The sequence below is a fragment of the Mytilus californianus genome, unplaced genomic scaffold (assembly GCF_021869535.1).
Source record: "Mytilus californianus isolate M0D057914Y unplaced genomic scaffold, xbMytCali1.0.p SCAF_29, whole genome shotgun sequence".
Classification (NCBI taxonomy): Eukaryota; Metazoa; Mollusca; class Bivalvia; order Mytilida; family Mytilidae; genus Mytilus; species Mytilus californianus.
This window is the reverse complement of record NW_026262678.1, coordinates 435,231-459,281: the sequence shown is the minus strand read 5'-3', so window position 1 is coordinate 459,281 and position 24,051 is coordinate 435,231. Positions and strand designations below refer to the sequence as shown.

Genomic DNA, 24,051 nt, shown 5'->3' with positions numbered 1-24,051 from the left:
TCTCATTTTCCGGTAGCAGTTGAATTTTATATCGTGCATTTCTATTGTGTAATATAGGAGTATTGGTTGTAATTATTGATCACACCGGAATAATTATGAAATATTGACTGCTAGACATAGAGCAAATCCTCCCTCAAATTGATGACGTTAAATCTCAAGAAAGAGTTTCACGCATTCTGCACGTTAAGAACTATGTATCAGTATTTAAGAAACACCTTGATATGTGTACAATGCACTTTATCTCAAAATTGTGTTTCAAGAAATTTATGTACCACCTACCTAGTTAAACATGTTTAAGTGTTTTCTCTTTTATTGAAATGTGATTTGACATGATATAATCTCTCAATTGATTCAACGACATAATTTTCCACAGTAAATAATTGAAGGAAAACAAAAGAATAATGTAACACAAACATTCTATCAAAAAATTTAATAATTACTTAAAACTATAAAACTAAGAAACATATATTCTTCTATAAATACAATAAAGCCAAGCAAGCCATTTGACAGCGTCAAAAGACACTTGTGAAACGTGGAAGTATTATGTGAATCTTCATTGCCATTGGTAAATATCGTTCTTCCACCAAACGACTGTTGTTGTGATGAGATTTAAGGTCCCCCATCAGGACCGTTTTCCAATAGGTTTTCTTCCTAGCTGAAAATAAAATGAAGACGTTCATACACAGGACGCAGAAAGATACTCAGATAGTATATAAAATAAAAATAGAAGTACAAAAATGTATGTCACAGCTAGTTAAAAATGTCATTATTCAGTTGTCAGTAGAATCATCGCATTTGCATGTTTAGAAAAGATAACATTTGGTGTTGGTTTTTTGTTTTTTTTGTCTCATCGCATTTTGCTAAAAAAAAATATGTGAAGTAAGAACGTTGTACATGATACATGTATTTGTGGAAATTGTCAATGCAAAAAAAAATCCTTAATATCAATTTGTTTAAGAATTAAAATGTTGTTTTTTAATATACAAGACGAAACTTATTTTGATGACACGCACACCAATCCTTATTTTTCAAATTGTATTTCTAACTATACTACTGAAATAAATTCAATGATCAAACATAGATTCACTTAAAGTATGGTTCATACCAATTCATTTGACAGAACGTGTTATCTATACGATATAAAATCTAACCACAGCGATATTTGGTACATTTTGGAGAATTAAAAATTCCGCGTTTCCACATGATCATTATTGATTAATTTCTTTATTATGAAAGTGAAGGTAACATGTTATACTGATTTATAATTATGTTAGAAGAACAAATGACTCACCTTTACTCCCATCAGAGTATTCGTCTTTTGCCCTGAACTTTATTAATTATTCATTCTGAAAGAAACATGTGATCAAGATGAATCGGCAATATTCACAATGTTTTTATCATTTCATTCTCAGTTATCGTTTATGTCTTCTATACTTTCCTATTACTGTCTTGCAAAGAAACAAGATGTTATATATATTCGACTTATGTTGCAGGATTTAAGACTTTTTTTGTTTTAAATAATCAATATTCTGATATAAAAAGTAAAATCACAAAAATACTGAACTCCAAGGAAAATTCAAAACGGAAAGTCCCTAATCAAATGGCAACATCAAATGATAAAACACATCAAACGAATGAACAACAACTGTCATATTCTTGACTTGGTACAGACATTCTCAAATGTAGAAAATTGTAGATTAAACCTGGTTTTATAGCGCTAAACCTCTCACTTGTATGACAGTCGCATATACCATTTGTGCTCTCAAGAAATAAAATCTCAAATTTTATCTAGGTATATACATTTAGCAACAAAGCGGGCATTAGTTTCATTTCTATTAAATGAACGTGCGTCTTCTTGAATGAGAACCAAACACAACATTCAAAACAACCGTATTCTTCATATACTGGAATTTTTCATTACCCATAATGCTCAATTTTAATTCATGTTATTATTCAAATCTGCAGCAGCCTGCATTGAGTGAATAATCATACCCTGCCCAATATAGATATAATATAATAAAATTAAATTAAAAAAACATGAATGAACCAGTGCAGGACACATTCCGATTTGTTTTTCGTTTAACAAAACATTCCACAACACTTGAATCAAAATTCTATCACAAAAATGACGAATAGAATTATACAATTTTGTTCAAGTGAGGTAATTATATCAAAGTCGAAATTATGGTCTGCTCCTTGCCTATTAGTACTCGAGGGTATCACAATCTCAGTAGTCAATATTTCGGTTCTGATATGATTTATAACAAACCTTTCTAAAATTGCCCGTTTGTAAATTCATGATATTTTGAAATTATAAAGAAACTAAGGTTTCAACTCCGTCAGGCAAAGTTGACCTTAAATGGTTTGGCTATTGTTTATGGTTGGGTTTTTTTTTTGTAATATAGCTCTTCAACTGTTTAGTTCTTAAACACTCTCGGCTTTCAAATATTCGGAATTGAGCATTCCCTGTGAATTTTACTTCAGAAAAGCGCTTCGTCGCATCAAATAATTTATCGTGTTGGTTTCATTTTTCCTTCAGTTTGGCTAAATGTCATTTGACTGTGCAGCTACATACTGCTTATAGTATACCCTTGTAATTTCTTTATTCACTTATTGTTACGAGTATTTATTAAGGGATTATTGACCTGATAAACATTACATCTTATTATTTATTTTATAGCTAGATCAACCGTTCACTTTTATGAATGTCGCATTGGATTCCATTAAATTCACAACAATGTGTGAGCAAAAGAGATATTATAGGTAAAAACTTCAAAAATTAGGACAAAACCGTCAACATTGTAATAAAATCTTAAATCACTATATTAAACAAAATGGCATATAGACACAGTACAAATGAAGCAAAAATGAAAGACAATTTTTAAAAATTGATTCTTATATGACGACCTTTATCGTCAACCAGTAAAAATCAACAAATCAGTCCATTTTAATTATTTTTTTGTGGTAAAATTTCATAAAACCAAAATTCCGCGAAATAATGTTATCGTATTTGCATGTCAACGAAACAAGGTGACGTCATATGTTTGTTTCCGTAAACAAAAAAATCAAATGTAAACATGGGCGTTTTAAAACTTCTTGTACGACTCAGAATGCAATAAACTAACATTAGAAGAATATACACGTATATAGGTGAAAAATGCTATTTAAAAAAATATTATTGAATAATATAATATTACAAATATTATCATATGGAGGTAAAACGGAACAACCAAAACAGTATCGTGTGTATAGGGCTTTCACTGTTAACAAATTACCGAATTTGGCCTATTAGAATCGAAATAATTCATGGCAGCCGTAGATTTGTTTTCATTCAACCATGGGTTGGGCATTTATATTCGATTATTTTACCCTGAGCGTTAGCATGGCTGACACGAATTATTACTTAAATATAGCACAATAACAAATTGGCGGGATGAATCAGTACCAAGCCAAGGCCATACTTTGTAAATAATCAAAACAGATCAATACACTTATTGTTACATGAGAAAAAACTATAACGCTTTGTCATCTTGCTATTGTTTGACTGCTGTAACTGAATTAAATCAAAAAGTAAATTTAAACCCATATGATCTCTAAAGGAATTGTTAAATTTATTAAATAGTTAAGGATGTTCAAATCTTACCTTTCTTTATACAGATAACGTGGCAAAATAAAAACAGCAAATCGTGTAAGAAACAGAAGTAAGTTTTTTCTTGATTATTTACCAGTTCGATATATTCACACCTGCGTTTGTCGTTTCCTTTTATACTTTCGAATCGATTATCTGTTCGGAAATTTTCAATTCTATTTGTATCCATGATAGAAACTATGATTTTTGTCACGTAAAGTATACATGACTATGCGGTATTGTCTTTGTTTATTGTTGAAGGTTACCTAAAATTGTTAATTTATGTGTCATTTGGTGTCTTGGGGAGCGTTGTCTCATTGGAAATCATACCAACCTTCTGTTTATGTTGTATACTAACTATGACTTGCTTTCATAATACCTGGTTTAATTATCGAAAACTGAATACAAACGTTGTCATAATTGCCTAATTCATATTTTCATACACGTGTTTAACAAGCAAATGCAAAGCCAGGCAGTCGTTTGATTTAATCAGATCCTTTGTTGGAAATAAATGAACCAAACCTGGTAACATTCTTAAGCTAATCATATATTTCCAAATCTAAATATAGAATTAAAAAAGTACGTAATTATTTGACATAGAACAATAAAGGTAGTAGCTGAGCTTTTATTTAAAATTCAAAATTCGGGTTTCAATGCAGATTATTGCAATTTTAAACATGTACTAGTTAATTGATAAGATCCCATTAGCTGTAAGTACGAATAGGGTAATACAAATGTATGATATCTCCCACACTACATTGCGCTAGATTCGTAAATTTGCATTCTAAATTTTATGTGGATTTTTGATTTACCGTTTTTTTCACATATTCTTTGATTAATACGGAAAGAGTCAAACTTTTTGAAATAAAATGAAAATGTATTTTATACAATTTTGCTGACAACTAGGTTTTTGTAAACTTATACAGTATGGTGGTTACTTAAACTTAACGTTAAAAATTCTTATTGTAAGTACTTATTAATAAACTTATTACTTAAAATGTATGATACTGGAACATAATTGATTCATAGTGAAGCGCACTTTAAAGCTCCTGAATATGTTTGCCAAAGATTTCTGCATGTGCAATTATCTGAATATATGAGTTTGATCTTCGTCGTACAATTAAAGGTACAACGCATCAACCAGGTTCAGTTCAAATCTGCTCAAATTACTGATGAAGCTTTATTTGGAAATCTTTACACGTAGTCATACATAAGAGCTGAAGTATAACCGAAAAATAGTATATGCTGAGATATACAATTCTGTTCGCTTTTTCCTGAATTTGTTTTGCTGTTGTTCAGTCCTGGGTAGCCTCGCACTGAAATACTGAATGCAAACATATAGTGCCAAACACTTTAACCACAAACATAGGACATCTGATTTCTAAACAACTGTTCTCCGGAAAGCAAGAAAATTATTGTCCAAACCAATTATTTGAATGTCATTCCGACCATTTCCTGCACGGTTTAATATTGTAAACTATTTTGCTTTTTTTGTTTTGAATGAACTTTGTTTGTGTTAGCCTTTGGTCCAAATAATCAAAGCGGGTTTTAAAAGCAAACACAATTGAATAATATTCTGACGTTATCGTAGTGTTAGATCTAGTTCATTAATAAAGGGGGAAATAATGATGACTAAAAACTTTTCAATTTCCATGTCTGAAGTTAGGACTTTCGTAAACGGTTTTATTTGTCATTTTATCATATGTATATCGAAGGGGACAGTTAATATGATTTGCTGTTGATTGAAAGAAAATTGGTAATGCGAATATATTATCATGTTAAATAGCGTGAAATATCGAATTATTTGGGACAAGTTTCCATATGTATGATAAATGAGGTTGTGCTTATTATTCTTTTGTTCCCTGTTACATCTCCCTTACAGATGGGTTCTAACATAAGGTATAACATGCATATATATATACACATGAAACGATATAAACAGCAAACACTCCTTTTGAAAGTATTTTAATTGTACCAAACAACATTCAAGAGTAGCAACAAAGTTTATATGTCAAGGATAAGAAGCGTCACAATGTTAATTATATTGGAAATTTAAACAGTTGAAAATAGATATTGGGAATTCCAATTGATAATGGGACCGAGGTCTATGTCTATATGTAGGTCTTCAATGCGCCTCAACTTCGTACTTTATATTTCCTTTTTAATTTCTTTTATTTCGAGCTTCACTGATGAGTCTTATGTAAACGAAGTGCACGTCTTGTTCATACAAATGTAATCCTGATATATGCGATGAGTGTATTTCTTTACTTTTTATCTCAGATTTTTATATTCATAACCTTTTGTTTATTGTCTATCAACAACACAAAAATTAACCAGACTCTCAAGTGTAAAAAGAAAATAAGTGTGTTAAATCGTGTAACTAGTCTAGAACGACTGACGACAACATACAAAAGCCGGAAAAAAAATAATAAGATAAATGCATAACAATTTATCGTTACTTATTACGCATATTTGACTATTTACTACTATGCCTGTAACGATTAATCATTCAACATTCTCTCATATACTTTCCTCTTAAAGTGAAGAACTGATAAATCAATACTGCAAATGCGTGTTACTGAAATTAGTAAGTTTTATTTTCTACTACATGTAACAATGTAATCTAACTGGAAATTCTCATACACTATATGCTATTGAAAATCCATGACAAAACACGTACAGCTACCTGCAGTTTTATGTTGCTCCGCGATTTGTTTTATCGATCTTTTAAAAACTAATTGATTTACTTGTTTGCCATATTTGTTTCGTATATTATATAATACGACCAAGTTTAACTTGGTTTTCTTACATATGTCATTCTCAGACAAAATAATCTATTCTGATTTTTCATAGTTCATAGTTATTATCCTTATATTGTGTTTTACAGTTTATGGCTGCCGAAAGTGTATTGATCATAGCTGGTTTTTCAATTACAATATATTTTTGTTGGAAGTATCTGATCATAAATATTCTAAAAGACACAACAATAAACTATAATATGGTTTTAACATAGTAAGTTTGTGCTCTTCTTATTGTTGTTTATGAGCAGATGTGATTAGAATCTTTTTTATTCTAATTGATGTATATACAATGGAGTCTCGAAAAAAGAAAAAAAAAAACACGTAATAAATTCCATGCGTCCATATCAGTTTGCTGGATTTAACCTTCATTAGGAACACCAAAAGACCAATATTTGATTGCCAAGGATGAATAACAACCGAGGCCTATATGATCAAAACAAAACTGAACAAAATAACCAAATCCATCACAGGTCAACTTTGTTCATTATTTGGGTAATAAATCATGCAGTTGTTTATCTCGTTTGAATTGATTTGTATTTATCCTTTCGTTACTTTTTATTAATGACTATGCGTTTTGATCACTGTTGAAGGCATTACGGTTACCTATAGTTGTACACTTCTATGTTATTTGCTCTCCGGTGGAAATATGTCTCATTGGCCATCATAACACATCTTCTTATTCTTATTTTATATTAAACTTGTATCTGCCTATTTCTTTCTTATAGCTGGTAAAACATTATTTGTTTTATATAAATCTGTAATGTTTTTATATCTTTTGTGTCGGCCACAAATAATGAGAAATTTATCATTTAACTAAAAGTTCATTGGTTGTGTTTTGCAGGTTTATAGAACAGCCACCGACTCTTCTGAGATCAGTTTGAAAAAAGCTGATTCCAAACATGCAACGAACAGTGCACATACATGACAAAGTATGTTCTTCTTAAAGAATAGTGGATAAAAAACAACATTACATTCAAGTACATTTTATAAGTGGTTGGTATTTCTATTGGGATAGCTTGCTCTCCGTTCATAACAGATTCGGTGTGAACCAAAGATCCGTGTTGAAGACCGTACTTTGACCTATAATGGTTTACTTTTATAAATTTTGACTTGGATAGAGAGTTGTCTAATTGGCACTCATACCACATCTTCTTATATCTATTGTGTCTTCATTCTTATGAATAACAGAACTATTGTATGTCACAAATTCTCATATAATTGATCAAATCGAACATTTACCATTTCCATGATGATATTTATATATAATAATAAATAATTCCCTAAATATAGTGCTGACATTTACCCAAGAAAATAACCTTCATTAAATCTAAAAAAAAGAATTTTAAACGTCCCTTCCTACATTAAGATATATCAGTTACATACAAAAACTATAAACACATATTTACGAGAAATGGTGTTATTTTTCATACTTCAATATTTACCCTTGTGTGTCGTGACGTTATAAATTTCAACGAACGCAAATGCAATCTATGTATAATTAGTCAGTTGTAAGTCAGGGATTAATTCTTTTTCACAAATAACTTAAGGATGTTCTTAAGTGAAATTAAAAAAAATGAAGAATATTAAATCGAAACTATAAGTCAGAAGAACATTGGTTAAGGAACAGAATAAGCTAAAAATATTGATAGGGTCTGGAGCTTCTTTTCAAGATATTTATATTTTTTCTAAATGACGGAAAACGGCTGACTCGGACTTTTACCTTATATTTGCATTATTATTATCTGGGTCTCAAACCAAAAGAAAAAAATCTAGAATTTGCATCAGGTTTGGTAAATGACCTTTTATGAGCTATATAAGTCTTATTTGAAAATAAAAATGGATGTTATGAAACAAAATGTTTCCCCTGTATCGTAGGAAAAATACCTAGGATTCAGAGCATTTGACAAAAATTCCTAATCCTCACCTAAGTATATCCTTTAAACATTTACTAAATTTGTTTGAAAGTTTCGCTGTAGAATTTTACGGTAATGTTATTTATAGAGCAATCAATTTAGATATTATCCAGGTAATCTTATAAATCCTTCGAATAAATCTGTTCTAAAAGGCTATTAATTGTATGATGAAATCTTTAAATATTGTTTTTGATATGCATATATTGCTATACATCCTGTTGAAACGTTCGTTTTGGCATTGCACAAGGTTTTGTTTTTCTCACACTGTTTATAACGTCTTTAAATTACACATTTGGATGATCACTGATACTTTCTCTTTCCAAATGGCTATGAACTAATCTATTCCAACAAGGGATTTTTTGCACATCACTGAATTATGTAAGATTTGTTCAAATGTGTTATAGTATATATATATATATATATATATATATATAGAAGTCTATAAAAAGGACCAACCAGCAAATTTACTATGTACCGGATCGTCTAGAATAGACGATACTGTGTAGATAAGGAAAAAAATTATATAAGTCTAGAGATTTGCACAACGATACTAATATAAGATGGTATTATACAAAGATGTTGTTAATAAATCGTGTTGACAAATATTTCGGCTTAACAAATAGCCTTCTTCGGTGTCAATTATTTTAACAATACTGATAATATATTGTTAAAATAATTGACACCGAAGAAGGCTATTTGTTATACCATCTTATATTAGTATCGTTGTGCAAATCTCTAGACTTATATATATATATATATATATATACGTGTACCTTTTATGTTTATGGATGTCTTTACATTTACCAACCACATTTACTTTCTTCTTGTTGGTTTCTTTTTCTTTTACTGTTGATATAAAATAAATAAAAGGGATGACGACAAAGACGACCATCCTCCTCATCACCACTGCCAAAGTAATTCAGACTGAATTGATTGATACCGAATTACATAATGTGCTATTTTAAAATGAGTTCCTTGCATTCATTTGTCATTTGTCATTTTCGCAATAAAGTTGAAAATCGTACGGAAGTGCGATAGTCATTTGTATCTACTATGCTTTACATTGACTTTCTTAGATTACTTCAGCATGTTCTGTCGTCATAAAGAGTTGTTGTGAATATATCACAGCATTAATTTGATGTCACTTGAGCCTTTGTTAATCTTGTGTGTGTGTTTTTTCTTTTTTTAGTTTTAGATCATTTTTATGTTTCACAGTTTAGTTTTTGCTGAATTAGTGTACATTATTGTTTATAGGCCAGCTGAGGCCAGCCTCCGGGTGCGGGATGTTTTTACTGCGTTGAGGGTCCATTTGGGGACTGGTTTGTTTTCTCCTACTAGTTCGGGTTGTTGTCTCTTTGACACATTCCCCGTTACCATTCACCATCACGCTTATATCAAAATGTACTCAGCATTGTTAAGGTGAACATCAGAAAGTATGTATATGTCTAATAAAGTTCGTGATTTCGTCATTTAATGGGCGTCAATTAAGCACAAGAATAAAAGCAGTGTATTTCTTTTTTTTGGGAATACCTAACTGAGATTAGGAAAAATCATAGGTCAAGTTGTCCCTTATCCAAACATGAGTGGAGTTTCAGATACGAAACTACAAAATACACATCAGTAGAACATTTGTATCGTTTCAAGCAAAATCTCATCTGAAGATGTTATAGTTTACCTCTATTCATTTTCTGAACGATGAAACCACCTGCGCAAAACATTAAACTGCAACCACAACAGCAAGCAATGTATACAAAGACATACAAATGTATATTCTGGTCTACAAAAAAAGCCTCATGTAAGCCTTATTTGCAAGAGGTTTTTTTTTCTTCAAAGGATTGAAGGAGCATTAGCTGTCATTTTCATGTTCACCGATTTGACTCAAATTCTCATATTTGATTTATAACATACTAAAACGTATATCTAATTTATAAAAAGTCTAAAATAAACAATTTACAATGCATGTGCTCGATAATATATATCAGCATTTCGTGGTTATTTTAGTCTAGACGTCAGATAATTAACCATCGATGTGGCCTCCAAAGTCTGACGGCAACCATAAGCAAAGAAATATCGCTGATGAATTATTCACTTGCAAGTGAATAATTCGATCTCATTGAATCCGTATTCATGTGACCTTCAATTTAACCCATTAGCTAATGATTGGTTGCGCATGTATGAGTCGTGTTCAGCAATTAAAAGGAAACGAATGTCAACATTGAAAGTTAACAAAAGGTCGTTGACTGATTCGATCCACAAATAATCCATCTTATACAGGTAAAAACGGTAATAAACTTATTGTTTTACCTATAACATGAAATCATACAGACCTAGAAAAATCCAATTGCACGAGTTCACTATTTATTTATATTTTTTTTATGTTTATATCGGTTTATGTGACCGTCGGCAATTTTCGGAGGTCATCTGGATAGTTGATTAGATGGCGTCTAGACTAAAACATGTAAGGCACACACGAAATTCTGATATATTCATCGAGTACATGCATAACTGTTTATTTTAGACTTTAGAAATTGGATATACGGTTAAGTATGTTATAAATCAAATATGAAAATTTTAATCAAATCAGTGAACATGAATTTGACAGCTAGTGTCCCTTTAAGCACAGTATGATATAAGATGTTATGAAATGCAATACTCAATTTACCAAAGGGTCTTTCTTTTTATTGAACAGCCTACATTTCTACCCTTCTAACATTCCTATTTTGCAATGTGTTGGGGTCATTTCTATTCTTTTCAATTACGAGTTTTTATTGCACTCTTATTTTGTTTGTTTTTTTGGTTTTTTTTTTTTTTTTTTTTGTCTCTTTTATCATTTTTTTTTTCTGAATCTGTTTCGCTAAGTAAATTTTATATCTTTTATAAGTATATATACTAAATAATAAGCTAGAGTTACCCACCCAAACAGGTATAAACAATAATCAAATATTTAAACAATAGTGGGATAAGATATATCATCAGGCACGATGAAAGTGTATAAAAAAAATATCGTTTGTAGTTATTGTTCAAATACAGCAGCACTGCTTAAAATGATGAAGTAAGATGTACAACAGTTACTTTTAGAGTATACAGACATTTTAAAAGACACACAGATACATAAAATCGAAGATGAACTTTTCACTTATTACGGGTGTCACCAATGGAGCAGAACTTACTGCCCTTCCGGGAAACGTGAATATGGATTTTGCTTTGGTTCGTTTCGGTTATTCGTTATTTTAGTGTTTAGTTATATGTAAAACATTGTTTGTGGTTTCGTCGATTTTTATTTTGCATAATGTGCTGTATGCGTTCGAATTATGGCAATTGCCACCTTACCGTCCCGTTTCCCTTTTTAGCATCATGACATATTGTTGGTTCTCTTTAAGATAAGCAATATCAATATGGAAACAGAGACAAGTCGGTCATCTCATGACTTACTTTTGACGTTGTTTTTTTCTTCGTTTAAGTTTGTTTTTACTTCAGCATTTAATATCTGGTCTGTTGTCTCTATAAAGGGAAGAAATGTAAAGCATAATTAGAAAAGAGTCTAAGAATTGAAAGAGACAATACTAAAGAAACATTCAAAACCAAAAGTAGTTAAAAATAACCACCACACAGTACACTGATGACTGAGCAACACGAGCCAACCATAAATTAAATGATTTCCGATCTGAACCGGAAGAGAAAGGAGATCCTGCTACACTATTGCCACCCGTAATCTAAACATGCAAACACTGTCTACAGAATTTTAATCAACAAAATTTCAATTAACCTGGGATTCAAACAAAACATTTCGAAAAAAAAAAAAAATAAATAAATACAAAATAAATGATGAATAAATGCAGGGCAAAAGAAAATGACTCAGGTTCACAAAAATAATGGAATAATTTTGAATTCATAGTCCTAATGGATCATATACTTTATGTTATTATCGAGAAGTGATAACTGCTCTGGTGTTATTCTTTGGGTCGGACAATCTATTATTAACTCAGTGGTGCATTGTATCAATATTAACGTGTGCTAATGATTTTGATGTAAAAACATTGACGCTCGGCATAAAATATAACACCAACACGTCGACTGAAAAAAATATGAACTTTGGATTATTATTTAGGTATTTCCTCGGGTGCTACATCAACTTTTAGTGATTTGAAGTACGTTGTTAGTTTGTTTGGTTTATTGGTATACTGTTATTCAACGGGTTTTTGTTTTAATAAATGTTTCAAACAATTAGAGAATATATAACTGTCTACCTGTCGATGAAGTATGAACTGTTGTTTGATTGTTCTGAACTGAAGTAGAAAAAAACCCACAGTAAAATGGTATAGGAATAAGCATAAATAAATGTACTTGACTAATTTTCTATAGCAATTGGTGTCTATATACATCTGAGGTAAGAGAAGGAACCTTATCTGGAAAAATGCGAAGAATACAGTTTTCTATAGCGCCAATCCTGCAACTAACTATGTATCCGATTTCCTAGGTTCACGTGACAAGTTGGTCATGTCTATCGAAATTATTTGTGTGGCATTTAATATATTCGGTGTTCATGGTCGATCATTAATAGTTTCTATAGTAACTTTGAAAACCTTTATAGACTTGGAGTATCTAGACACATTATAGATGTAATTTTATTAATCGAATATTTTCAAGGATTTGTGATTCGTTGATTACATGTACATTTGTATTTATTTTAGTTTGCACGCCAATATAGTTGTGTTTCTTTTCGTAATTCAAAAACAGCATATTGCACAAGACATACAGCATGATACTACAAATTCATTATAAAAGTCCCAAATTTTACATTGTTCATGCAATAGTCGTTGATTAAAAATATAACAATGCTATCACTTGGTTGAGGTCAATACGATGTTTTATTAAATGATATGAGCAAGTCAGCCCTAATACGGATAAATCAGCAAGAGAAATACTAATGACGTTGCCCTGTCGATATAAATCAATAGTTAATATTGCTTTTCTGACAGGGCTAATACGGGAAAAGCCGTATTGGCCCATGGGCTAATATGGAAAAAAGCCGTCATGGGCCAATATGGAAAATGCCGTATTGGCCCATGGGCTAATACGGGACGTTCACTTCCGGTTTCAATGTTCTTACACCTATAAAGCTTACTTAACTTTGGACGTATCGTTATGCATAAAATATATTTGTATCATATTTTTTAACTTAATATCATAAACAAAAGTTTAAATGATGTTCAGTGTTTTGGAACGTCTTGAAACGGAAATCTTTCACATCCTTATCGAGTACGACTTTCGATTATCATCACTATTTCATTTCCGTTGATCAATCATCAGAATGCAGACGATTCAAGAGAAATAATAGTTAAACTGTCTGATTTATTCTTCCCAGCTACTTTATATTTGCTAGATAAAATAAATTGTAATAGCATAAGACTAGGTACTTGGACGAGAAATCAGAAATTACATCGGACAATCTTGACAAAACATCCATGTTGACAAAACATCCAGCGTGAATGCGAAAAGACAATTTCAGATATGAATTTCTGTATCTTTTTAACGGTAAGTTTCTTAGTTTAATCGAAGAATTAAAATCATTTAATAAAAGTGTTATGAATTGGCTGTTTTTGTATTGGCCCTGTTATAGATTCTCGATCAGCTGTATTGGCCCTCGACTCTTCGAGTCTCGGGTCCAATACAGCTAACCTCGAATCTATAATAGGGCCAATACAGAAACAGCCAGTTAATTTCACTATATTAACGACCTAGAGAAGCATGTCGATCTCGGATTCAATCAAAATGCTTCTCTTGTGTCGATATAACATCGCATCGAACTCATACAAATGCTATAATTGTATAGTATGATGGACCGTGTTTTGACCTCTAGTATTTAGCTTGAAAACGCTCGTTGAATTCACAGTTTTGTTCTTTTGTTTATGTCTTGAGGAGGTACACCCCTTGTCTCTTTATATCCAGATCAAAATTTCTAGCTTTTTGGTAAAGCTATTATTTCATTGTTAGTGTGGTCGTAAACAAGTATTTGTGTATTATTCTGTTTGCTTGGACAGTGATGGGTATTATCAATATCATCCTAAGTAATAAAATTGATGTAAATGATTTTTTCACCAACCATTTGATTTTGATGAATGACTGCTGTTTGAACTGTTCTTTTCTCGAAATGGTTCACCTGCATAACATAAGCATAACACAAACATTTAAACATGTAATAGATTGTTCAAACGATGGATGTGATAGAGATTAGAGCTTGGCTAACAATAAGCTGTATGTCCTGACTTATAATAATTTGCAAATTAACTTATTAAAATCAATTTTACAACAATTTGAACATTTTTATACATACATTGTATCTGTTAGAGAGATACATGTCACTAAACTATTTTTGTTGTCACTTAAAATATGTGTGCTCTACAATTGCACAGATTGAAAACAACAATTCTTCTTTTTCTTTATCTTCCTCTGATGTATTGTTGGATTCATCTATAAATGGATGGTTTTATTTTTCATAATTATAGCTTAATTTATCATGTTTTGGTGAATTCGCATTTTTTATCAATCAAATGAAACACGAGTGTGTTGAAGTTATATTTTCATATATCATAGTTTTGTCATTTGTTTCATATTTATGTTGTCTGTAATGCTTATGATTTCGATTACAGAGATCAATACCTAATCCTGTGTGTTCCGTCATCAGGACGACTTCGAACAAAAAATAAAATGATCTAATTCAGTTTTTCTCCTTGGCAATCATACCTCATCTCTTTACATGTATTCGTTTTATTTTCATAATATTAGTACTAAAATATCAATACAATTACATAGAACTATACTTGTCTTAGGGAGGGATAAATCCTACTTTGTAAAAAAATCACTCTGATTCAAACAAAAAATTCTCTGACTCTGACATTATCACGATGCTTGATTTCTTGATTGACAACATATTTTTACGTTTCGAGGTCGTGTTTTTCAACAAACAATCGGCATTCCCTTGGGAACCAAATGTGCCCCTCTTCTTGCCGACTTGTTCCTTTATTCTCATGAGACCGACTTCATACAGGAACTTCTTAGGAAGGAAGAAAAGAAGTTAGCAGTATCCTTTAACCTTACTTTCCGCTATATAGATGATGTTCTTTCACTAAATGATTCAAAATTTGTTGAATATGTTGAACGCATCTATCCCATCGAACTTCATATTAAGGATACAACAGATACAGTTAAGTCTGCCTCATATCTTGACTTACATCTAGAATGACAATGAGGGTCGGTTGAAAACAAAACTTTACGACAAAAGAGATGATTTTAGCTTCCCAATTATGAACTTTCCATTCCTATATAGCAACATTCCAGAAGCGTCTGCATACGGAATATATATCTCCCAATTAATACGATATCCCCGGTTTTGTATTTCCTATCATGATTTCCTTGATAAAGGGTTGCTGCTCACAAGGAAGCTATTAAACCAAAAGTTCCAAATCATCCCTTCGTAAATTTTACGGACGCCATCACGAGTTGGTTGACCGTTATGAAATATACGTTTCACAGATGATAGCGGATATGTTCCTAATGTCGAATTTTACAATCCCGTGCCCTTCTCAGAATACTTGTTACCGGGCTTGAACTTACATGAGCAACACGACGGGTGCCACATGTGGAGCAGGATATGCTTACCCTTCCGGAGCACCTGAGATCACCCACAGTTTTTGGTGGGATTCGTGTTGCTTAGTATTTAGTTTGATTATGTTGTGTTTTGTGTACTTTTGTTTGTCTGTTTGTCTTTTTATTTTTAAGCCATGACGTCAGTTTGTTTTCGACTAATGAGTTTGAATGTCCCTCTGGTATCTTTCGCCACTATTTTAATGAATAGATCAGATTTGGAGTCTACGTTTATTGCTCTGAATTTTCCTACTGTTTTAAATGTGATTAAACACCTCATTACATAGACATGGAAAGTGGTGATTCCTTTTCGCATAAGTTGCAAAAAGAACATACTAGATACCATTTCAGATCGGTAAATACACTTTATATGGAAAGTATTAAACTTAAACCCGTGCACACTAACATAATGGGATTAACAGGAAACATGTTTGCGGAAAATAACGGCCTTCAATTTGTCGGTCAGTCAAACCTTATACTTGGGTTTGAAAAAAAGCTTTTAATGTCGTGCATTATTTCGATATGAAACAGATCATAGAGATTCGTGTTGTTAAATAATATGTTTGATACTTACTTTCCAGTGTCACCGTGTATTTTCCATTATTCATAGGAGGAACAGGTAGACACGTATATATCCCTTCGTCATGAATACTTGTATTCTTAATTCGAAGATTTATTTTTTCTGTTATTTCGTATCTTAATGAATTGTTACTCATTTCATTTAGTTTGTCTCCAGTCCAAATAACTTTTGTTTCAAAAAACCAAGAGATCGTATGATTAGAAGTAATATTAACATTACATTCTAAAATAACATCTTCTCCAGGGATGTATTTCTTAATTTTGGTAACAGTCATGTTTACTGAAAGTAAAGGAGAAGAAAATTAATAAAAGCGCACTGTTTCAATAATTTGGTGTTGTCCATTGTCATATAGGTGTATGTCCTATTAGACTACTTTCGAGTTTGTTGCATTTCCCGTCAAAAACTTTGGTTTTAGTGAACATCATTCGTGAGTTTAGGTGATTCGTCACTTTCTTCCCATGTTGAGAGAGCGATTGAAAAAATATGCTGCTATATTGCACGAATTATTCGGCAAACTAAATCCTTACTAGAAAAAAAGACTACTTGAAATGTTTATGGTGATACACAGCTTGGGTTCGTGTGACACATGTGCTCCGAGAAAGGCGGAATTCACTAAAGGAAGGAGAAAACAATCTAATGATTAAACATATTTCCTCGAGTTTGTTATATTTCTTTTCTTTTTTTTTCTTTTTTTTTTTTGAATTGTGCGAGTTTGATAAAGTGATGCAAAACCATTTCCGCCTGCTTACAAAGCGTAGACGGTAAGGAACCAGCTACGGAACTTTATTTGGGGTTTAATTAATTAAGCTACGCTAATTAAAGCAATTACTATAATGAAGTTATACAGTACATTACATACACTAACTATTTATTATTATATAATACTTCAGACGATCGTCGACTCGGAGACAAACTGGCCAAAAAAAAAAATTGTGTCTCCAAATTTAATAGTATATAGATTGTTCGAGTTTGTTATATCTATTTTTTTCTTTTTTTGAGTGGTGCGAGTTTGATAAAGTGATGCAAGTTGTAATAATTAGTGAGAGTGTTTGAGTTGGGCGAGTTGGTCGTGGGCTGAGTTGTCATAAATTCAAGACAAATTTAATACAAATCGATTTCCGCCTGCTTACAAAGCGTAGACGTTAAGGAACCAGCTACGGAACTTTATTTGGGGTTTAATTAATTAAGCTACGCTAATTAAAGCAATTACTATATGAAGTTATAAAGTACATTACATACACTAACTATTTATTATTATATATTACTTCAGACGATCGTCGACTCGGAGACAAACCGGCTAAAAAAATATGTGTCTCCAAATTTAATAGTATATAGATTGTTCGAGTTTGTTATATCTATTTTTTTCTTTTTTTGAGTGGTGCGGGTTTGATAAAGTGATGCACGTTGTAATAATTAGTGAGAGTGTTTGAGCTGGGCGAGTTGGCCGTGGGCCGAGCTGTCATAAATTCAAGACAAATTGAATACAAAACCATTTCCGCCTGCTTACAAAACGTAGACGGTAAGGAACCACCTACGAAACTTGATTTGAGGTTTAATTAATGAGGCAACGCTAATTAAAGCTATTACTATATGAAGTTATAAAGTACATTACATACACTAACTATTTATTATCAAATAATACTTCAGACGATTGTCGGCTCGGAGACAAACCGGCTGAAAAATTTTGGTCTCCAAATTTAATAGTATAGATACTTGATAATCAACACTGCTGTCATTAGGGAATTGTGATTAAGTACCTACGGAGGAAACATTATTTCTAGTTTATCCTGCATAATGACGATCGTGTAGACGCATGATCAACTTTAATAGAGTAGGGATACTTGCTGTCCCCTCTGTCTGGTAATTGAAGTCATAAGGCGTGAATAATTCACGAACTTTTCCGGTGAAGGACATAACTCGAAAGTTGATTATTAGCTGTAATGAAATGCATTACGAAGATATATAGTTGTCCATATCCATCTTACTTTTTCTTATTGAATTGTTGTCTCATTAGCAAAAATACATAATGAACCAAATTGCCTAATATGTATATGCTAGTTTCATCCATCACTAAAATTTGTTCATGTGCAGGTGGGACCAGTTCCAATAATATTAGCAGTAGTGGCAGTCGAAGCGATAATAATAGAAGCAGTAGTAGTAGAAGTAGTACATTATGGAGTCACCCTATGGTCACTTTTAAATTGCAATTATGATGAATTGCACATATAAGTTGAAGTAGTAGTAGTAGTAGTTGTAGAGCTATAGAAATAGTAGAAGTGGTATTAGTACCAACAGTAGCAGTAGGAGTAGCACCAATAGACATTTTCGAAAAGTCGTGTACATTGAATTTTTGAATATTTAGGCTTTTCTACCTCAGGAATAGATTACCTTAGCTGTATTTGGCAAAACTTTTTGGAATTTTTGATCTTCACTGCCCTTCAACTTTGTACTTTTTTTGGCCTTTTTAATTTTTTTGATTCGAGCGTCACTGATGAGTCTTTTGTAGACGAAACGCGTGTCTGGCGCAAAAACAAAACTTCAATCCTGGTATCTATGATGAGTTTAATTATACACAGACACTTACAAAAACACTGATAACTACACAGAGTAAAAATATGGATGGACAGTAACAAAATGCAGAAACATGCGGAATGAATGACCTCGTAAACCTCGGTTGCAGAGATGAAAAAATATTTTCTGTATTTTTTTCTTATATGATTTTTATTTGGAATCGGACCTAATAACCATGGCACGTACAAAGAATGCTCTCATCAGTTTTGAATAATTTTAACTAATGGATTTGTTAGATTCCATCCATTTCTTGTAATTGTCTCCATTTGCAACCAATCGAACAGAATACAGAACTGCGGTATAATATACATTTGGCGATTTGAATTTTTGGAAACGCTGTGGAGATATCCAATGAACAAATTATCTGTGGCAGCCATTAGTGATATGTATACATTTCAAAATAAAAATGATTGCAGTGTAAAATTCCACATAAAACTATAAATGCAAAAGGTAACAGAATATTTAGAGGTTGTGAGATAAAATTTGAAATAGTATAATTACACACTATATAGTAGTGGTTAAACTCACCATCGAAGAATTAAAATTATTACAAAGTTATGGGTTATAAATCTAATAGTAGTATATCAGTACTAGGAGTAGTATTAGTATTAGTATTAGTATTAGTATTAGTAGTAGTATTAGTAGTAGTAGTAGTAGTAGTAGTAGTAGTAGTAGTAATAGTAGTAGTAGTAGTAGTAGTAGTAGTAGTAGTAGTAGTGGTAGTAGAAGTAGTAGTAGTAGTAGTAGTAGTAGTAGTAGTAGTAGTAGTAGTAGTAGTAGTAGTAGTAGTAGTAGTAGTAGTAGTAGTAGTAGTAGTAGAAGTAGTGGTAGTGGTAGTAGTAGTAGTAGTAGTAGTAGTAGTAGTAGTAGTGGTAGTAGTAGTAGTAGTAGTAGTAGTAGTAGTAGTAGTAGTAGTACCAGTAGTAGTAGTAGTAGTACCAGTAGTAGTAGTAGTAGTAGTAGTAGTAGTAGTAGTAGTAGTAGTAGTAGTAGTAGTAGTAGTAGTAGTAGTAGTAGTAGTAGTAGTAGTAGTAGTAGTAGTAGTAGTAGTAGTAGTAGTAGTAGTAGTAGTAGTAGTAGTAGTAGTAGTAGTAGTAGTAGTAGTAGTAGTAGTAGTAGTAGTAGTGGTAGTAGTAGTAGTAGTAGTGGTAGTAGTAGTAGTAGTAGTAGTAGGTTGTGAGATAAAATTTGAAATAGTATAATTACACACTATATAGTAGTGGTTAAACTCACCATCGAAGAATTAAAATTATTACAAAGTTATGGGTTATAAATCTAATAGTAGTATATCAGTACTAGGAGAAGTATTAGTATTAGTATTAGTATTAGTAGTAGTAGTAGTAGTAGTAGTAGTAGTAGTAGTAGTAGTAGTGGTAGTAGTAGTGGTAGTAGTAGAAGGTGGTAGTGGTAGTAGTAGTAGTAGTAGTAGTAGTAGTAGTAGTAGTAGTAGTAGTAGTAGTAGTAGTAGTAGTAGTAGTAGTAGTAGTAGTAGTAGTAGTACCAGTAGTAGTAGTAGTAGTAGTAGTAGTAGTAGTAGAAGTAGTGGTAGTGGTAGTAGTAGTTGTAGTAGTAGTAGTGGTAGTAGTAGTAGTATTAGTAGTAGTAGTAGTAGTGGTAGTAGTAGTAGTAGTAGTAGTAGTAGTAGTAGTAGTAGTAGTGGTAGTAGTAGTAGTAGTAGTCATTCGTTGTCCAAATGTATATAAAACAAACTGTCTACTTTTAGAATGCTGAAACCAAAATGTTTTTACATAAGGGTGCAATGTGTTGTCATTTGTTTTTTTAAATTATTTGTTGTGGTGTTGGTGATGGTGGTGTAGTAGTGGTGGTAGTGGTAGTGGTAGTGGTAGTGGTAGTGGTGTTGGTGGTGGTGTAGTTGTGGTGGTAGTGGTAGTGGTGTTGGTGGTGGTGTAGTTGTGGTGGTAGTGGTAGTGGTGTTGGTGGTGGTGTAGTTGTGGTGGTAGTGGTAGTGGTGTTGGTGGTGGTAGTGGTAGTGGTAGTGGTGTTGGTGGTGGTGTAGTAGTGGTGGTGGTAGTGGTAGTGGTGTTGTTGGTGGTAGTAGTAGTGGTGGTAGTGGTAGTGGTGTTGGTGGTGGTGGTAGTAGTAGTGGTGGTAGTGGTAGTGGTGTTGGTGGTGGTGTAGTAGTAGTGGTTGTAGTAGTAGTGGTGGTAGTGGTAGTGGTGTTGGTGGTGGTGGTAGTAGTAGTGGTGGTAGTGGTGTTGGTGGTGGTGGTAGTAGTAGTGGTGGTAGTGGTGTTGGTGGTGGTGTAGTAGTAGTGGTGGTAGTGGTGTTGGTGGTGGTGGTAGTAGTAGTGGTGGTAGTGGTAGTGGTGTTGGTGGTGGTGTAGTAGTAGTGGTTGTAGTAGTAGTGGTGGTAGTGGTAGTGGTGTTGGTGGTGGTGGTAGTAGTAGTGGTGGTAGTGGTGTTGGTGGTGGTGGTAGTAGTAGTGGTGGTAGTGGTGTTGGTGGTGGTGTAGTAGTAGTGGTGGTAGTGGTGGTAGTGGTGTTGGTGGTAGTGGTAGTACTGTTGGTTGTGGTTTTGGTGGTAGTAGTAGACGTAGTGGTGTTAGTGATGGTGATGATGATGGAAGTAGTGGTGGTAGTGGTAGTAGTAGTAGTGGTGATGTTGGTGGTGGTAGAGTAGTAGTAGTAGTGGTGTTGGTAGTAGAAGTAGTAGTAGTAGTGGTGGTGGTGGTGGTGGTGGTAGTAGTAGACGTAGTGGTGGTAGTGATGGTGATGATGGTTGAAGTAGTGGTGATGTTGGTGGTAGTAGTAGTAGTAGTAGTAGTAGTAGTAGTAGTAGTAGTAGAGTAGTAGTGGTAGTAGTAGTAGGAGTGGTGGTGTTGGTGATGGTAGTAGTAGTAGTAGTAGTAGTAGTAGTAGTAGTAGTAGTAGTAGTAGTAGTAGTAGTAGTAGTAGTAGTAGTAGTAGTAGTAGTAGTAGTAGTAGTAGTAGTAGTAGTAGTAGTAGTAGTAGTAGTAGTAGTAGTAGTAGTAGTAGTAGTAGTAGTAGTAGTAGTAGTAGTAGTAGTAGTAGTAGTAGTAGTAGTAGTAGTAGTAGTAGTAGTAGTAGTAGTAGTAGTAGTAGTAGTAGTAGTAGTAGTAGTAGTAGTAGTAGTAGTAGTAGTAGTAGTAGTAGTAGTAGTAGTAGTAGTAGTAGTAGTAGTAGTAGTAGTAGTAGTAGTAGTAGTAGTAGTAGTAGTAGTAGTAGTAGTAGTAGTAGTAGTAGTAGTAGTAGTAGTAGTAGTAGTAGTAGTAGTAGTAGTAGTAGTAGTAGTAGTAGTAGTAGTAGTAGTAGTAGTAGTAGTAGTAGTAGTAGTAGTAGTAGTAGTAGTAGTAGTAGTAGTAGTAGTAGTGGTAGTAGTAGTGGTAGTAGTAGTGGTAGTAGTAGTAGTAGTAGTAGTAGTAGTAGTAGTAGCAGTAGGTATGTATTTGTAGTAGTAGTAGTAGTAAGTAGTAGTACAAATGTAGTAGAAGTAGTATTGATAGAAGTAGTATTAGTGGTAGTAATAACAGTAGTAGATGAAGTTGTATTAATAATAGTAGTAGTAGTAGTACAAATGTAGTAGTAGTAGTGGTAGAAGAAGAAGAAGAAGAAGAAGAAGAAGAAGAAGAAGAAGAAGAAGAAGAAGAAGAAGAAGAAGCAGCAGTAGTAGAAGTTATAGTAGTACAGATACAGACTATCATTGTTTCAAATAAGAACTACGAATAAAAGGTGAGAGGGATACACATAGAAAAACCATAAAAAAGATAAAACAAAAACGTAAACAGTATCCTACGGACTGAAAAAGGCGATTGGTTGTAATATGATTTGATTGTTGATATGTATTATGACTCTTCTATATACCAAAAAGGATGGTGGATCGGTTCATCTACCATACATACTTGAACGACAATCTGTTAATAATTATTTCTATAATTCCGCTACATTTCATCCGGTTGTGACACGTATAATTTCCTGTCATACCAATTCTCAACTATGACCCTGGCATTGTCTATTCAATCATCAGAGAAATAGATTATCACATTTTACCCCCGTTGAATGTTCATCAACTCTCAATTGTTGGTTTCTTTTCAAAACGCTCGGTATTTAAAACCTGATATCTAAAAGTTAGAAAATGTCTACTGACCAAGCATCGAAATTGAAGAATGACGCGGAAAAATATGTATACTAAATTGAATATTTCAAGCTTTTGATAAATTTATAATATATGTATATAGTTCGTCCTGAGTCAAATTCTTAACCTCTATATGAGACGACTTGACAAAAATGCATTGAAAAAGATCAAATATTAATTCTTTTTCTCATTATTTATATAGTTTATAAACCTTTCTATAGTGCCTAACAAGAGTTTGTGAGGTAGACAAATTTGACCTTAAAACGATCGTATTGAATTTTGATGTCCAAAAATAGGCAATTTGGACTTATTTTGAATTTATTTATTGACTACTTTTGTTTGGGATTAATTGTAATTATAACATTATAATGATACTTAAAAATATTTTTTGTTTGTTTGTTAAGATAAACAATAGTTTTACCTGGCGTAGCAGTGTAAAATGTATTTTGGCATTTCTCTTCAAAAAATCACTTGTTTAATGAAATTAAACGTCTGATTTGTAAATTTTCTCTTTTTTCTCTGGAATAGGCTGTTAATAAATAATTTATCTACTCTAGGTTGCATTATTTTGGGGAGATATATAATATTCATAGATATTTTGTTTACGTACTGGTTCCCAGATATGATCTCTATGTTTCATCTCATAGAGACATAACTTGGGAATGTTACCAGTATAAAAACACATGATAGAGGCGAACATTGAATTCTGAGGAAGACCAAAAGTGAAGGAAGGGGTAGTACAGAATTTTAGTATCAGTTTAAACCCTTAGAAGTTCGGGGCATATAAATGTTGAAAATATGT

The 24,051-nt window shown here is 32.5% G+C and overlaps 2 protein-coding genes across 4 annotated transcripts; one reads left to right on the top strand and one right to left on the bottom strand.

Annotated features, from left to right (window-relative positions):
• Window positions 1-415: 415 nt before the first annotated feature.
• LOC127732834 (uncharacterized) lies at window positions 416-16,841 on the bottom strand. Of its 3 annotated transcripts, XM_052242014.1 has the most exons (8): window positions 16,561-16,841; window positions 14,446-14,502; window positions 12,590-12,628; window positions 11,775-11,843; window positions 10,018-10,119; window positions 9,116-9,188; window positions 1,292-1,346; window positions 416-655 (listed from the first exon to the last, which is right to left on the bottom strand). In XM_052242014.1, exons 1-7 carry the CDS (start codon window positions 16,838-16,840, stop codon window positions 1,334-1,336), a joined length of 633 nt encoding a protein of 210 aa, XP_052097974.1. In that variant the 5' UTR covers window position 16,841; the 3' UTR covers window positions 416-655; window positions 1,292-1,333. The 3 variants fall into 3 exon arrangements, 2 of the variants coding, with proteins under 2 accessions (XP_052097974.1, XP_052097976.1); XM_052242016.1 differs by lacking the exon at window positions 12,590-12,628; XR_007996448.1 differs by lacking the exons at window positions 9,116-9,188; window positions 10,018-10,119; window positions 11,775-11,843; ... (1 more) ...; window positions 14,446-14,502; window positions 16,561-16,841 and adding an exon at window positions 3,644-3,736.
• A 2,340-nt stretch (window positions 16,842-19,181) lies between these two features.
• On the top strand, window positions 19,182-23,833 carry LOC127732828 (loricrin-like). The gene is made up of 5 exons (XM_052242008.1): window positions 19,182-19,192; window positions 21,277-21,423; window positions 21,610-21,789; window positions 21,882-22,005; window positions 23,807-23,833. The coding sequence occupies exons 1-5, from the start codon at window positions 19,182-19,184 to the stop codon at window positions 23,831-23,833; spliced, it is 489 nt and encodes a 162-aa protein (XP_052097968.1).
• The last annotated feature ends 218 nt before the right edge of the window (window positions 23,834-24,051 follow it).